Consider the following 15,356-nt stretch of genomic DNA (forward strand, 5'->3'; position numbering starts at 1 on the left):
GCAATGCTACTATGAAAGAAACTTATTCCGTTATTTTGTCTGAGAAAAATGCAAGGTAGTTAAATACAAATACATACAAATACAAATACAACGCCACAACAGGCAAAATGCCCAACGAGGTGGCTGATAAAAAGATGCCCATAAAAATATGGTTGTCATATGTTTCAAAAATACAGCAACCCAATTAAAAATGCAATTAACACAAATTACAAACAATATATACACATGATAAAATATTATACAATGCCCATAAAGAATACTTATGGTTGTCTTATTCTAAGAATGGATAGCTTCTCGATTTACCCCAACATGTTTATCGTATTTCTTTTTAAACGTGTCAATTGCGTTACAATTTACTACCTCCGGGGGTAAGCTATTCCATTTATTAACAACCCTATTGGAGAAAAATTCCCTGCGACACCATAACCTTGCATTGTCCCTCACCAATCGATACTGGTGTCCCCTTGTAAAAGCAGTCGATTGGCGGTGTACTAAAAGTTCATGGTCCATCCTATCCATCCCATTGAAAATTTTGAACACTTCGATCATATCTCCTCGACACCTGCGTTCATCCAGTGTAAACATATTCAAAAAATGAAGTCTCTCTTCATACCTCAAGCCCCGTGTGCCAATAAGGACACGCGTAGCTCTTCTCTGCACCCCTTCAACCAAGTCTATGTCCCTCTGTAGGTATGGTCTCCAAAACCTTACAGCATACTCCAGTCCAGGACGAACTAAGCCTCGAAAAAGCGGAAGAATGACTTTAGGAGAACGCGAAGAGACCTTTTTGAAAATGAGACCAAGCATTCTATTCGATTTTTTGACAACCGCTGAACAATGTTCAGAAAACTTAAGTCGCTCGTCAATGAGAATTCCCAAATCGGTGACTCTAGTTGCATCCGGGATAGTGACACCATTCAACTCGTAAGAGAACCGTGGGTTGTTCGAACCAAAATGAGCGACCATGCACTTATCTACGCTAAACGTCATGCTCCATTCATTTGCTCATGCTGCAATCTTGTTTAAGTTGGTCTGGAGCAACTCCCTATCGCTTTCATTTCCGATTACCCCCATTAGCTTCACATCATCTGCGAATTTGCTAGTAATTCCATCGATACCCTGATCGAGTTTGTCGATAAAAAGTGAAAAAAGTATGGGGCCAAGGACACTTCCCTGAGGAACTCCACTTGTGACGTCTGTCCAACCAGAGAATTCCCCGTTCACCATAACTCGTTGCGACCTATCTCTTAACCACGATTCTATCCAATTCAGCAAGTTGCCCCCTATTCCAATCTCGTGTAAACGCTTCAAGAGTTTGCCATGTTGGACCCGATCGAATGCCTTCTGGAAATCAAGGTAAACAACGTCGACATTTTTGCTCTTACCCAAAGCCTTAGTCACGTAATCATAGAAGCAAAGGAGGTTAGTTACACATGACTTCCCCTTCCTGAACCCATGCTGATTATCCGACAATACATTATTCTCGTCTATCCACTTCACAAACTGCCTTTTGATGATAATTTCCAAAATTTTCGAGAGGGAGCTCGTCAAACTCACTGGACGATAATTAGACACCACTTCTCTACTACCCTTAAATATCGGAACAACGTTAGCCAGTTTCCAATCTCTCGGGACGATACCCTCAGCAACACTACTCCTGTATATCTGTGCGACTGGCCCCAACAATTCATTAGCACCTTCCCTGAGAACCCTGGGATAGATATCATCTGGTCCTGGTGCTTTGCTTGCACATACATTTCTTAGAAGATTTAGGTGGTGGCTAGAAATTTTGTTTGTGGAAATTTTATCAAGAATCCATTGAGATCACTGCTCTTTTTTGATCATGTTCTCGTCTATGAATGTTGCACATTGAATTATCTTTTAGTCTGTTAGCGGTTGATTGTGTATGCAACTGAGAAGACCAGCTTGCACTCATGCCTCAATTTAAGAAAATTTCTCCACAAAGAACAAGCAGATCTTCAACACAATATTTACATAAACTCGAAAGTCATGGCATCCACCACTTTCAATATAGAAGACAGCATTCTCAAACCATAGAAAAGGTATATATCTCTCGGAAATCATGATTATGTTAGGACCATGCATATATGCATACACAGCACTTTTCAGCCTCCACTCATTCATTACAAATTCCTTAGAGGAATGTCTGAAAAGTTAATATTGATTTCTTTCGTTACTGCCCACGATGCTGTATAAAATACAATAAAACTCTTTTGCGGACACCAGTGGGATGAAAAAATTTGTCCGTAGAAGAGGGGTGATTGTAAGTTGGGGGTTTAAAATGCATACTTTTATTATGTAAGGGGAAATTATTATTTGGTCATAAAAGAGAGGTGTCTGTTAAAAGGGGGGGGGGGGGATTACTGTATAATGCAGTAAACCTGTCTTTAACGGCACCTGTATGAAGCGGAAACCTGTCTTCAATGGGGAAAAAAAACTACTTTTATTTATTATTAAATTCAATAAATATGAGAGTTATATATTAAATTAATTAATTATTGAGTGATATATTAAATTCAATAAATATATGAGATTATTACATAATTTTATACATTATGCCAATTGAACCTCTAGATAGCAGAAACCTGTGTTCAACAGAAAAAAATCTTTGTCCCTTGTGATTCCGTTGACCACAGGTTTGACTGTACTATTGTGCGATCAAAGCAGTGGTTTGCATTGGAATATATTGGTAAAAACAAAGATTGAAAGTTTCAGATAATACGGATTGTGTGGTCCCCCCTTTTTCATTCAACCTACATCGCCCCTTTTTTTCTGATTTTGTGCAAGTATTTATCTTCCTCGGTTTATATATACTCAATATTTTTCTGTTAAGCATATTCATACACCATTACATTTGGGGGTGTTAAAAATGATTCAGACATCCTCTCTTTCTCTTACCAAAATTTGATCAAAAGCTGATTCCACCCACTGGCAGTTGATCTGAGAGGGGGGGGGGGGAGAGAATGAGGAACTTGTTGATTTTGGAAAAAAAAAAAAAAGAGTAGCGAAGCCACAAAGTATCTAGTTTGTCATAGCCAAAATAAGATGGTTTTAAGGAGGAGGGGGCGAGATATCTCCTAATTGCTGAAATTCAAAGCATAAAGTTAGGCGGGAACTTATTTCGTGAATGCCAATGAAAAGGTTCGAAGGAAGTCAATCTCATATTATGGATGTTTGACAAGTGGCGACCCTAAATTAGGGATTGTCACGTGCAATGATCCATATACATATATTTGCTGATGTTGTAGGTGGATACAAGGAGGGGGGGGGGTGATCGCACCCTCTTCCCCATTAACAAAAGAAATTGTATTATGAGTACAGGTGAAGTGGGTGGACAATAGCACCCCCTGTTCACAATACACACCCCTCCCCTATCTTAAACGTATACAGGCTCTTTTCGAATTGGGGAAGAGGTTGAATATATATATATCCAGTTTTGTTCTAGGCTATGCCAATAATACAAATTTTCCATTTTTCCACTGAATGGGCTGGGCCATCACTTGTCTTTGTATCTCCCCATGCCCTCTGTGATTCTCGTCCTCTGAAGATTCTGTATCCATTTATATGCTTTTTGGTGCAGTGTCATCTTAATGAAAGGGCTCACTCCGGGAGCTGGCTCCTGATAATATGCTGGATATAATTTTCAAGTTTAAGTTTTTTCTCCTTTCAAACCGAGCACAACTCAGGTCTATTGCCATGGACAATTTACTACCTAGTGAGTGTGCCGGAAGTGTATGTACTTAAGAGTGGGTGTGTATTGTGTCAGCTTTCCTGCATTTGCGTCTCGAAGTTTGGAACCACAGAAAACCGACTTCAGCCGACCACCACTGCGGCGACAGTGGGGCTGTCACTATCACCACACGACGACCACAGCGATCAAGTTGAAGTATGTAAATTGGTAAGTGAGGTCTTCCAGCCGGGGGAGGGGGGGCTCGATGATGCTGTTTATAGCCTGCATTCTGTTGGTGCCTTGAAGATTCCGGCTGTAATGTTTTGCATTTTTAAACATTAATTTATGGGTTCCCCCCCCCCCCCCATCAAAGCTGATTATTTTACATGAATGGCTTGTCACGCAGGGCCGTAACTAAGGGCAAGCAGACGGTTCTGGTGCATTCTTCAAAAGGGGGGGGGGCGCAAATTTCGCTCTTTTAACCTTTTTCAACATTACGGGGAGGGGGCAGTCGTCAAAATGCATGTTTGCCCCAGCCGTCACGTACTACCGTTTGGGAAACCACTAACATAAATTGCAAGAGTTGTAACCAGAAAGGAAAATATTTTCTGCGGCCATGGGATGGGAGCATAAATTTTAACGCCTCTACTTCCGTAACTTATCCCAAGTAGACTGGATTAGGTGCTTACTCTCGTCCGGCACCCCACAGGTCAGCGCGGTTAGAGGTACGTCAAATCACGGTTGAAGGAACAAAAAAAACCTTTGTCATCCGAAAAAAAACACCTCAAGGGAAGTCAAAAATAAGTCCCGCGTGGGTTGAGATTTATCTCGAGCCACTCCTGCGTGTCCGCCCTCCCCAGCTTCAGGGTTACTTAGATTTCAATTAAGAACCCCCCCCCCCCACTTTTTCTGAATGTCCGGGAGCCGAGATTTTTTCACGTGTGGGCTAGAGATCCGGTTGAAATTTTCTAGAATTTAGAAGGTAGAGCCTCAGAAACACCACTTGGCTCGAGGGCCCATGATGCCCTTAAGACGGCCCGCGGGGCCTCGAGCGCAGAAAGGGCCTCATGAAAATGAAATGTAAAATGTTTTGAAAGTAAATATGAATTGGGTAGGCAGGGAAATTTTTAGCCAGGTGGGGCCTCTGGTAAATCACTTTGCTTGCCCCCCCTCCCCCATGAATCTCTCAACCCTTACAGCGGCAATATCGAGATATGTCGTCAAACTTGATCTGCTTTATTTCAGTCACCCCGAAATATCTCGGGTTCTTGACATTTCCAATGCGGCTGTTATAATGTGGATCAGGAAAATTTTAAAAACCATTTAAGAGGTCTGTGTGTATGGGTGCCATCAGAGCTGCAACTATAGATACTTTGTCACCCGAGGCCAGCCGAAACTTTGGTGCCCATTGCATGTAGAGGAAGGAGTTGTAAAGGTTGAGTTCGGCGCCCCTTCTGGTTCAGCGCCCGGGGCACTAGACCCGCTTGCTCCCCCTAGTTGCGGCCATGCAGTGCCGTAACTAGGCAGGTGCAAGAGGTGCACTCTCACAGGATCCACTTGAAAAGTGGGGTGGGGCCCCCCCATTTAGGCCCACGCAAATTTTTGCACAGGAATGGCTAGCTACGGCACTGGTGCATTTCATAGCTTTAAATAGGGATCGGGTTGGCAGGACGCTTGTCAAGGAGCCCTGGGGCGATTGTTCTCATTTTATGTTTTTCAACACTGTAAATTCACTATGAAGAAAGGCCTCTGAAAAATCTTAACCTTGTGGGCCTCGGTGGGTGAGCACGGTGCCGTGATTTTATAGAATTTTTAAAATGAATGATTATAAATTGAAATTTTATGCTGCTTCCTGAAAATCACTACATTAAAGTTTCTTCATAGACACAGTAGAGGACGCCAGCATCTCTTTCCGGATTCGTTAAACACCAGGTAGGAAGCCTCACGTGCATCGTCGTCATGATGTAAACAAACAAATCCCGCGGCCGATTCGCCATGAGTTTGTCGGCGATTGACGTCGTCGTTGAAAAGTTGCTCAGTGAAGCGAGTGTTTCATTCAAAAACGGAGGAAAGCGTGAGTTTTGTTTCCTCTTTTAATTTGATTTCCGACTCAATTCAATCATCAAAATCATTTCAATATAATTTGTGAACAAAGGATGGTTCCAGGACCCCAAGGGAAGAATAACAACTCACTGAGGCTTTTAGCATGCCATTAGAATACTTCGGAGGGGGCACCTTTAGTCTGGTGGGAGGGGGGAGGGGCAGCGGTTGTACCCGCGAAGGTATGGACTCTTAATTCATGAAAGTATCCGATTATGTGCTAGAGAAAGAGGAGATGGTTAATTCCCTATATACAGTTTACGTTTTTTTTGTCGCCAAATTTTCGGCTTCGCCGATGTGATATCTTACCAAGGTACAGCTTCGATATAGGGGACACGCCAAATTGGCGACTTTTTTCCGGTGCCAAACAGGTCCGACAGCTGGACGAAAAGTCGCCAAGGCCGTAACTGACTGCGGACGCCAGAAAAAATAAATCACCAGCATAAAAACCAAAAGTGGAAACCAACAATAATATTATAAATAATAGTATAAATAAATAATCTCAGAAAATAAATGTACTCCCCTTTAAAAAGTCTCGCCACAGAGAGTAGCAGACCTAGAAACAGTACAAACGTAATTCAATCATAACGAATCACTCACTTCACTTTTGAAATATAGATGGCGACACTAAAAAATAAAACACAACACTCTGACTGTTAGGTACACACAGTTATACTTCCGGTACAACTCACTAGGTAGTAAATCGCCCATAGATGGTGATAGACCTGAGTTGTACTTGGTTTGAAAGAAAAAATATATATAAATGTAAAACCCAGACTCTCTTTAAAATGATAGACCGATCTGGGCATAAGTATCTGGGTATCCAGACTCAGCAACCTAGCACCATTATGCCGACCTTGGGAACTTATGGCCTCCTTAGTGATCTGGATTATACTGCATCTGTACCATAGAACCAAATCGGGATGATAAAAAAAAAAGGAATAGTCGAAAAACAGTAGTAAACTGTAATATTGGGAAATTATACCAGATTCTATATTTGCGAGGGAACTGAAAATATTGGAAAATGTGTGGTTTAGGAACAGCCAGGTGAAAATAGAGTTTAGTTACCCTTATTGGGGGCCAAGACCCAACTCATAACGCAATTGAATAATGTCAACTATACCCAGACAGCGATCTCGTACATCTGTTTAGAGAAGAGGAAGAAGAAGAGGAGCCTGAGTAGTCAAGAATAGTTTGATCCACGCTGGCTTATCGAAAAGCTGGATACAGGCAGCAATTACTGACGAATGTCTTTGGACCAAATCAGACTGCACGGTGCAGCGATTAGATCGACGCAGCAGCAGATTGACAGCTTTCATTGATGTGATAGTTACTGATTCAATGAAAATCCCTGACGAGAAACAGATCAAATTGTGTCAAGAACTATTCTCGATTATGACGATTATTAAGATGATTTTGTGATTTTTAACCTGTGATTTATAATTGTGATTTATTTACATGAATCACCATTTTTCGATCACAAATTTCATACTTGTTAACCAGCGAGGTGCGTAATGGCACCTGCCCATGTATGTAATATATCTTTCTCAAGATCAATAAATGGTTAGGTTTTCCCAGAGGCACCCGAGTCCCCAGGGACAATGTGCTTATATCACTGAGTGTGACAGAGCCTGGGTGTCTCTCGGTTCCTATCACCACCACCTGATTAGTAAAGCGTTAGCCCAATGAGATCTATTGAAAAAGTTGTTTTCACAAAATCAACACTTTTTTGCCAAAATGCTGTAATTTTTTTCCTCAACTGTTGATATATGTTTTTTGAGGGAAAGCACAAGGGAAAAAACTGGTACGCACAGCTTTAGCTTTTTTGATTACTCTCGGGTTATAGCAGTGCTATATCCTTAAAAATGTCATTTTTTATTTATTTTTGGTGAATTCTGCGGGATTCGAGAGTGGCATCATCAATTTTTAATGCGTTAAGTCCATAATTACTGGTCAAATAAAAAAACTGAACGCTTTTCCATATTAGTTTTTCACAAGGAATCACATGCTTAAAATTAATTGCTGGTTGATGGTATTCTTCCCTGTATTAATGCTGCCATCGGTCTTCCATACTTTCTTTCAAACCGAGCACAACTTAGTTCTATTGCCATGGGCAATTTACTGCTGAGTGAGCTGTGCCGGAAGTGTGAGTGTGTGTATACGACAGTCCGAGTGTGTATTTAGTGTTGTGTCTGATTTTTCTGTGCTACCATCTCTATTTCAAATTGTGAATGGAGTGTAGTGGTTGAATATTTGTACCGTTGTAGAGGCCTGTTGTTCTCTGTGGCCAGACTTTTTAACAGGGAGATCAGTTGTTCAAACTTGAATCCTTGTGTGATGTAAGTCTGTTAATATGACCACTACAGCAGCTCTATCTTCCTTACTGAACTAAATGAACCGAACACGACCAGGCTCTGTCGCACCAGCAATATAAGCTCTGTACCCCAGAGGGTGAGGTCATGCTGGAAAAACTGAAGCGGGCAGCAGGGTCTCAACTAGATGCTTGGTAACCCTGGGCAAGTGCACATTTTGATGCCCCCTTGTAATGTTGAAGGAGAGGTTTCAGAATGAAATTTGTGCCCCCCCCCCTCGGGTCTAGCACCCGGTGCACGAGACCTGCCTGTAGTTGTGTCCCTGGCTGGCAGTCCGGCTGGGTAAGCGAGAGAGCAGGAAGAAATCGTAAAAGACAAATAAAGAAATAATAAAATAGAAACTAATGATATATAATTATTTAAGGAGGTGGGGGGAGGGAGGGAGCAAGCTTAAACAACCAATATTCACTGACTAACCAATTATGTATCTTCAAACCGTGTTGGTTTTGAGCACTGTGCTACTTATTGAAGCACATAAGAGTGGTCTGTGTCTGTTGTGCTATGATGCAAGTCATATTAGGATGGCCATAATTCAGCGCATGTTATATTTGCCACTCATAAATGCTCTTCTTTTAATGCTGGTCATAAACTTGTAACTGGCAACGATGTTAAACACCCTAGTCGTGTTTTGTAATTTAGCATTAATGAAGTCGATGCTCATTATAACAATCCCTATGGTTCCATCAAAAATGAAAATTATATGGGGTGTTTCTTGTATCCAAATCCGAGGTGGCCGACTTCTTTCTGTTCGTTGGCCAACATAATGGTCAGCTGCAGTGTCACGGGCTGCACCAATGCTGCCACTTTGCCATATAATTTGGTGTCGAATTTGGTAATTTTAAGGTGATGAGATGAGGAAAATGTTGGTTATGGTATTGGCACAAGAAGAGCAACTGTACTCGCCCAAAACCTAGACAAAGAAGTGACTTTGCCATATAAGCTTCACCATTATCTAAATTAATTCATTAATTATTGAAAAGTTACTTTCGTCATTAGAAACAAATAGTTTGTAAGCAGTTTGTGAATCGGGAAATCTGCTGTTGGAAACGGCAGCTCAAATATAGTGATCACAAAAGTGTAATCTATTATACAGTACTTTTATCTTGTTGCAGGCCCTGCAAAATCACTTCACGGGTCAGCTTTTGGCCACCCCTGATCTGAAGGAAAACATATAAATTGGGATGGTCATCACACATGAAAAACTTTTCCTACCAGTTGTTGCAGTGGAATGGTCGCTATAACAGGGGGTTGTTATAATGAGCATCGACTGTAATAATATTTTGTGATGTAGACCTACAGTATGCTTATGAATATTACTATAACATACAAATCTCTCAACCACTTTTCAATTTTTTTTTCCAGTGAGTAAACCAGTGCTCAGAGCGTGAGTATTCTTACTTTTGTATATTTGAACATCATTATTTCTATTTTCGAAGGGAAATCTAAATATATGCTTTTTTAAATATTGGGTGTGGCAGCTAGGGTTGATAAGATACTCGCCTAAAGTATGTTTAGATGTGTCGCAAGTTCGATACCTGGTTTGTCCTTGTCAGAAAACTTTCCTGACAGAGGGTACAACAGAAATGGCGACATGACCACAGAAAAAGATTGCTATCACAGGGGGTCCCACGCTGAGGGGTCAGCACACCAACCTCTCTCAGTGGGAGATTGTTAAAAAAACCCCAAAAGGCTGCTGTTTGGAATCGGCAATAAATTGTGGGTGCTGATCTAATTAGCCCTCGTGTAGAAAATGACTGTGGTGCGACGAAAATAATAAATTTTCAAATATTATTGTTATGAAAGTAGAAGCTTCTAAACTGAAAAAAGCTTGAAACTGAAAAAACTTTTCTTATTGGATGCCTTTACACATCAGTGGTTCTCACCCTTTTCTTACTCATGGAGCCCTTTTTAGTCTATTGCAGTGATATCTTGGCTAACGAATGCATCAGCTTATAAATTTTTCAACTAACAAAGAGTTTTTCATGAATTTTCTGTGTCTCGGCTAACAAACATTAACACAAAACAGCAGCGTTGCATTTTAACACCAATCATAATCAGAATTACTTCCACTTGTGCTCTTGATTAACTCATGTCCACTTTGGAATCATTTTCCAGATGAACCTTCATTTCTCCTCCTGAAATTTTTTTAACCGTTTCATGTAAAATGAATAATTCTACTAATAGGAAAAACATTGATAAAAAAAAGTGCCTGGATATTTAGAGCACACGTTCTTTCAAAGCAGGGTTCTTAGCATAAACTGGAGCCTTGTCATTCTAGAAGCTTATCTTTTCCATCTACGTGTACGAGACACAGAAATGTGAAAATGTGAAATCAAATTAATGATAACTTATTGATTTTGAATTCTAATCAATTCTGAAATTTTTAAAATAATTCTGAATTAATAAAAAAGTAATCATGCATAATTTTATAAATGTTTGCGGCGTTGAAATATAAAAAATATGAGTTAATAATCTCCATATTGTGTACTAATATTGGTTTTTCGTTTCTGTTCAGATTACTCCTGATATTTGATCATACGCTCATACAAGCTCTTGATTTGGTTGATCGTCGGATGGTCATGCATATCTCTTCGATGAGTGGTAGATCCATCTATCAAGTCCAGGGGAAATCCAGACGCACCTATGTATGTTTAAAAAGCAGCAACTACTGCACATGTCCCGCTTTCAAGTTCAGAGGCAAGTTTTTTTTATCATAAGTTCAAGTTTAGATTAAACTTTTCATCCAAGTATTGAGGCTATTGTGTATGTACACTTGAAGTTTAACACATGTTTTTGTGAAAATGTATTTGCAATGTATCGTGAAACACTTTTTTCTTCTTTTCAGTGTTAAGGAAAGGTGGCTTCATGGTGAGTTTTTTGTTCTTGTTTCTCTTTAATGCATTACATACTACACTATTGACTATCCCTTGCTCTCATCTTTTCATATGATCGAACCTTATACACACATTGATTTCAGAAAAATACTATGTGTATAGGATTTGGATTTTAATGATTTTGGCTCAAGAACCAACCAAGGTCATGCTGTACCAAACCGTGTATATGTTACTGCCAAAGCCAAAAGTTTGTCACTTGCCCAGCCAATGTCTGAAATTCAGGCTTTGGCTGGCCCTTATATATTGATTCCTATATATCCCTATGATTCGGGGTCATCGCCATGTCAGAATATTATTTTGTGATAATTATGGCCATTTGTAATTAGGCAACCTACATTATGGCAACCCCCCCTAACGATCAAAGAAATCTGAATATCAATATTTTAATGATCCATATACATGGTGTTGCCTTGAAGTGGCGATAAACTCAAAAGGGGTGATATTGGGTATCAAGAGGAACATGAATATTATTGCCTTTTTTTGATCCACTCGACATCACACCCTTCATAAGTATTTTTGCAATTTTCACCACTTCAACATGGTTGGCAATGCCATGTTCTGCGGCAATTTTTGTTTCTCTGTGTTTCTGGACCACTTCAAGGTGACACATTTACATATAAGAGCCGGCCAAAGCCTGAATTTCGAACATTGCGAACGGGCCGGCCCAGTTACTTTGGCCAAAGTTGCCAACTTCAGGCTTCGGCAGTAACATGTACAAATATAAGAATGGTATGTAAGAATATACCAGTGGTTCTTAAAGTGTGCTTTGTGGTCACTAATGTTTTTGAATTGACATTTTTTTAAATTATGAAGATTTATGATGTATTGTACTATCCATCATTGGATCATAATTATATTGCTTTCCAAGCGATAGACCACTTTTGGTTTGGAGGTGGGGGGGGGGGGATCAGGATCCAGGTTCGTGTTCAGTGTTTTTCATTTTACTCCAGTAAATGTAGTTGAAAAACTAGCCTGTACACATTATTTATGGAAATTTGAAAATATAATTAAAATACAGTATCAGTTTTTAATTTAACTGAGAATTTAACAAAGAAGTGTGCAGACTATCATTAATAAGCTTGTTAATGAACTACAAAAAACTGTTTTAAAGTAATTAGTGATTGTACTTCAAAATTATGACTTGTTAAGAACTACGACAAGATCAACAGAAAACTTGTTGTTTCTAAATAATTAACCTGGAAATCAAAACCATATCCTATTTTAGGATATTTTCAATAAAATAGTTATGAAATCCACTAGATATATATTACTTTTAAGACATTAAATTTATATTTAGGCTTTTTGAGGCCTTGAAATTCCCTACGGGGCATGCCTTTATGACAAGCCACCCCTGCCCTTCATTGTAAATCGCAAAGTTGCGTAATGAGTTCTCAGATGAGCCATTATGCCTTGATGGATGTGCCATGGAAGCCAAGGAACCCTTAAACACTAGCTAATTGCATCGTATGCATACCATGTGTGTCATGGAAATATTGAATTCGAACATACACCAATCTCCTGTGGCCATTCTTCAACAAAACACATTCAAAGGTGTTGGTACCATATCTCATGTGTTTGTTACCTGCGACCATGATATAACATGCATTGCTTGACAGAAATACTGGCATAGCTTCTCAAAACAGAGAGGTGGAACATTTGTTAGCAAGCCAGTCGAGGGCTACTGTGGCCATCTCATTAACAGCGGAACATTCTGTATTGAAAATTCTGTTCTTTGTATATCTACAGGGTGATCATAAAACAACTTTGTCAATACACAAGTCCCCAGCAGCTGCAAATATCAACAAATACGGATTAAATTCGAGATATAGGCGTTTCAAAGTATGTGCTCCAGAAGGAATATAAAAATATCACAGCAACAAAGTTTAAGAAAAATTCAGATGGCAACACACTCATACATTAAGTGATCGGCGTAGTGAAAAACCATTAGTGGTGTTGGAATGGTACTTGTAGCACCATAAAATGCAGACGCACAAAAAGAAAGATCTCACCAAAGGGCAAGTAAGCTAACACCTCGGAAGAGAACTTATGGCGACAGAAATGTGATCCGCATTGTTGTTTCTATGTTTCTTTGCCTGCGTCTAGTGCCAACAGTTATGGTGCTACAGGTACCCTTCCAACACCATTTATGTTTGTTTTTTTTCCAGCATTGGTAACTTTGCAATGCACAAGAATGAGTGTTTTCATTTGAATTTTTTTAAATTATGTTGCTGTAACCATAACTGCAAGAGTTAAAAAAAAATTATGTTTCTCTACTCATTCTCAAGCACATACTCTGAAACACCTGTATACACATGCATTCGTTGATTTTTGTGGCCACCACCCACAGGCTCACATATCTGCAAAGTTATTTTATGACCACCCTGAAAATAACAAATGTTCACATTATCGTAGTTCGAGCAATCAACGATTCGAGAATTTCTCTGTCGAAAAGGGCCATTCAAGTATTCAGTTATCATCGATGGTGGGGGGGGGGAGAGGTGGTGGGGGGGGGGTTCCGATTTGCTGACTTTTGATGAAAAGTGGGGAGGGAGGTTTGGATAATGCTTACATTATCAACCACCCTTTATGAAAGTATGAGTTAGGATTTAGAGGGGACAGAGCTGATGACAAAATTTTGCTGACAAGGAAGGGGGGGGGGGGTCAAAAATGGCTAAAAATTTGCTTACGTAATACTTAAACGGCCCCAAACTCAGATGAATTATAAGTGTAATCGATTCTTTTATTTGAAATTGTAGATTAATAAAAATTTTGCTCTTTTCAATTGTTACAGTGCAAGCATAAACTAGCCTGCCTCTTAGCCGATGCCATGGGTTTGAGTGAAGAAGTTCAATACTCAGAAGAAACTATTGCTTTAATGTTGGCAGCTCCGATATGATTATATATATATATATATATGAAGGTATTATACATTACGCTGAACATGCGTATGTTATGAATGTACTGTGATAAGTGTGTGTGTGTGTGTGCATCTTCTGACTAAAGGACATTGACGGAGAAATTGTTCCATGTCGAATGTATTTAATACATCTTGAGAACTCTGTACAAAAATTATTGTAACCATTTGTGCTACAACGATGATCAAATTTTTATATGTAATTGGATGCGAATCATAGTTTGTCATCAATCTTTGAACACAGAGCAGTGATTCTCAACCTATGGCCCTCTTGCGGTCCTGCGATACTCTGGAGGGGGGCATGGGTGAAAATCAGATGAAGGGGAGCCATGACAAGTGTTGAAGGGGCCAAAGAGAGCTGTGAAGAAATCATTTAAACAAGTGATGGGCAAGGGTGGAAAATCTGCTACAAGCTGCTTCAGTTTCCTACATTTTGCTACAATTTCTGGCAGTTTTCTATATTTTGCTACAAAAACACAGAAATTTTTCAATTCTGCATCATCTTACGCCAAAAACAAAATTTTATCTTCAGAAATTTTGAAGTTGCATCACAATAGAAGCCGATTTTTTGATAACATCATTTGTCCTCCCCACAATTTGATTTCTTGGGGGCCACAAATAGAACTAACTTGAGGCCCCTCCCCAAGATTCGGCGCTCAGGTATCTGACAACATATAAAATGTGGTCAAACTATGCAAATTTCTGCTCACCTGCAGAACAATGAAAGAAAAAAAAAACTTCAATTGCTGTTTCCAGCTATTTTTTTATGAAAAAAAGTTGAGACCTTTGATTTATGCATTCCTTATGTGAATTTTTTTTTAAATTATGTAGATTTTCTCTGATTGGCTGTATTTGATGCAACATTAGTGCATCCTTTAACAGAATAGAAAAGTTCAAGAAATTGCACAGGAAAAACAGCAATGACGAATCTGTCTTCATCGTGAGGAGTTGCGATGCAAAAGCTGTCGGTAAATTCTGGGTGTCTGCGATCATGGAAAAGTGACAAAATCCCGAAAAGTAATGAAATGAGAAATAGGGTTACGAAATAAGTGAAAAATAAGGAGTGAAAACAGATGCACTCGAATTGAATTTTTTGTGAAAATAGAATCATTCTATTAAATTTCTAATAGTTTAATCATTTTGTTTAATCTATTGTTTTTATTTCTATAGTTTAAGTTGAAAATAATTTAAGTCTATAGTTTTTAATCACTTTATCAAATTTCTTAGAATTTCCTATAAATATTCTAAGAATGGCCGAGCAAAAGAAGTTATCTTGAAGTATGTTGAGTCAAACTGACATAATGATCAAGAGCGAACTCAAAAAAAAAAAAATTATAATTTTAAATATGAAATAAGTAAATTCTGGTAAAAGAAGCAAGATCAAA

General features: G+C 39.2%; 1 protein-coding gene across 1 annotated transcript; it reads left to right on the top strand.

The window, feature by feature from the left end:
- The first annotated feature begins 1,812 nt into the window (after window positions 1-1,812).
- LOC149084682 (zinc finger SWIM domain-containing protein 7-like) lies at window positions 1,813-15,106 on the top strand. Its single transcript, XM_089235107.1, has 6 exons — window positions 1,813-2,063; window positions 5,576-5,765; window positions 9,526-9,547; window positions 10,679-10,860; window positions 11,009-11,031; window positions 13,849-15,106. Exons 2-6 carry the CDS (start codon window positions 5,687-5,689, stop codon window positions 13,951-13,953), a joined length of 411 nt encoding a protein of 136 aa, XP_089091233.1. The 5' UTR covers window positions 1,813-2,063; window positions 5,576-5,686; the 3' UTR covers window positions 13,954-15,106.
- Window positions 15,107-15,356: the final 250 nt, after the last annotated feature.

This window comes from Pholcus phalangioides, unplaced genomic scaffold, assembly GCF_987345545.1.
Source record: "Pholcus phalangioides strain wild (caught in Gottingen) unplaced genomic scaffold, Ppha-v1.0 ptg000008l_1, whole genome shotgun sequence".
Taxonomy (NCBI): Eukaryota; Metazoa; Arthropoda; class Arachnida; order Araneae; family Pholcidae; genus Pholcus; species Pholcus phalangioides.

Excerpts from the sequence above, each read along its gene's own strand:
- LOC149084682 (XM_089235107.1), top strand. The coding sequence starts at position 5,687 with ATGAGTTTGTCGGCGATTGACGTCGTCGTTGAAAAGTTGCTCAGTGAA. Across the intron at positions 9,548-10,678 it reads AGTAAACCAGTGCTCAGAGC|ATTACTCCTGATATTTGATC; the intron begins GTGAGTATTCTT and ends GTTTCTGTTCAG. Across the intron at positions 10,861-11,008 it reads TCCCGCTTTCAAGTTCAGAG|TGTTAAGGAAAGGTGGCTTC; the intron begins GCAAGTTTTTTT and ends TCTTCTTTTCAG.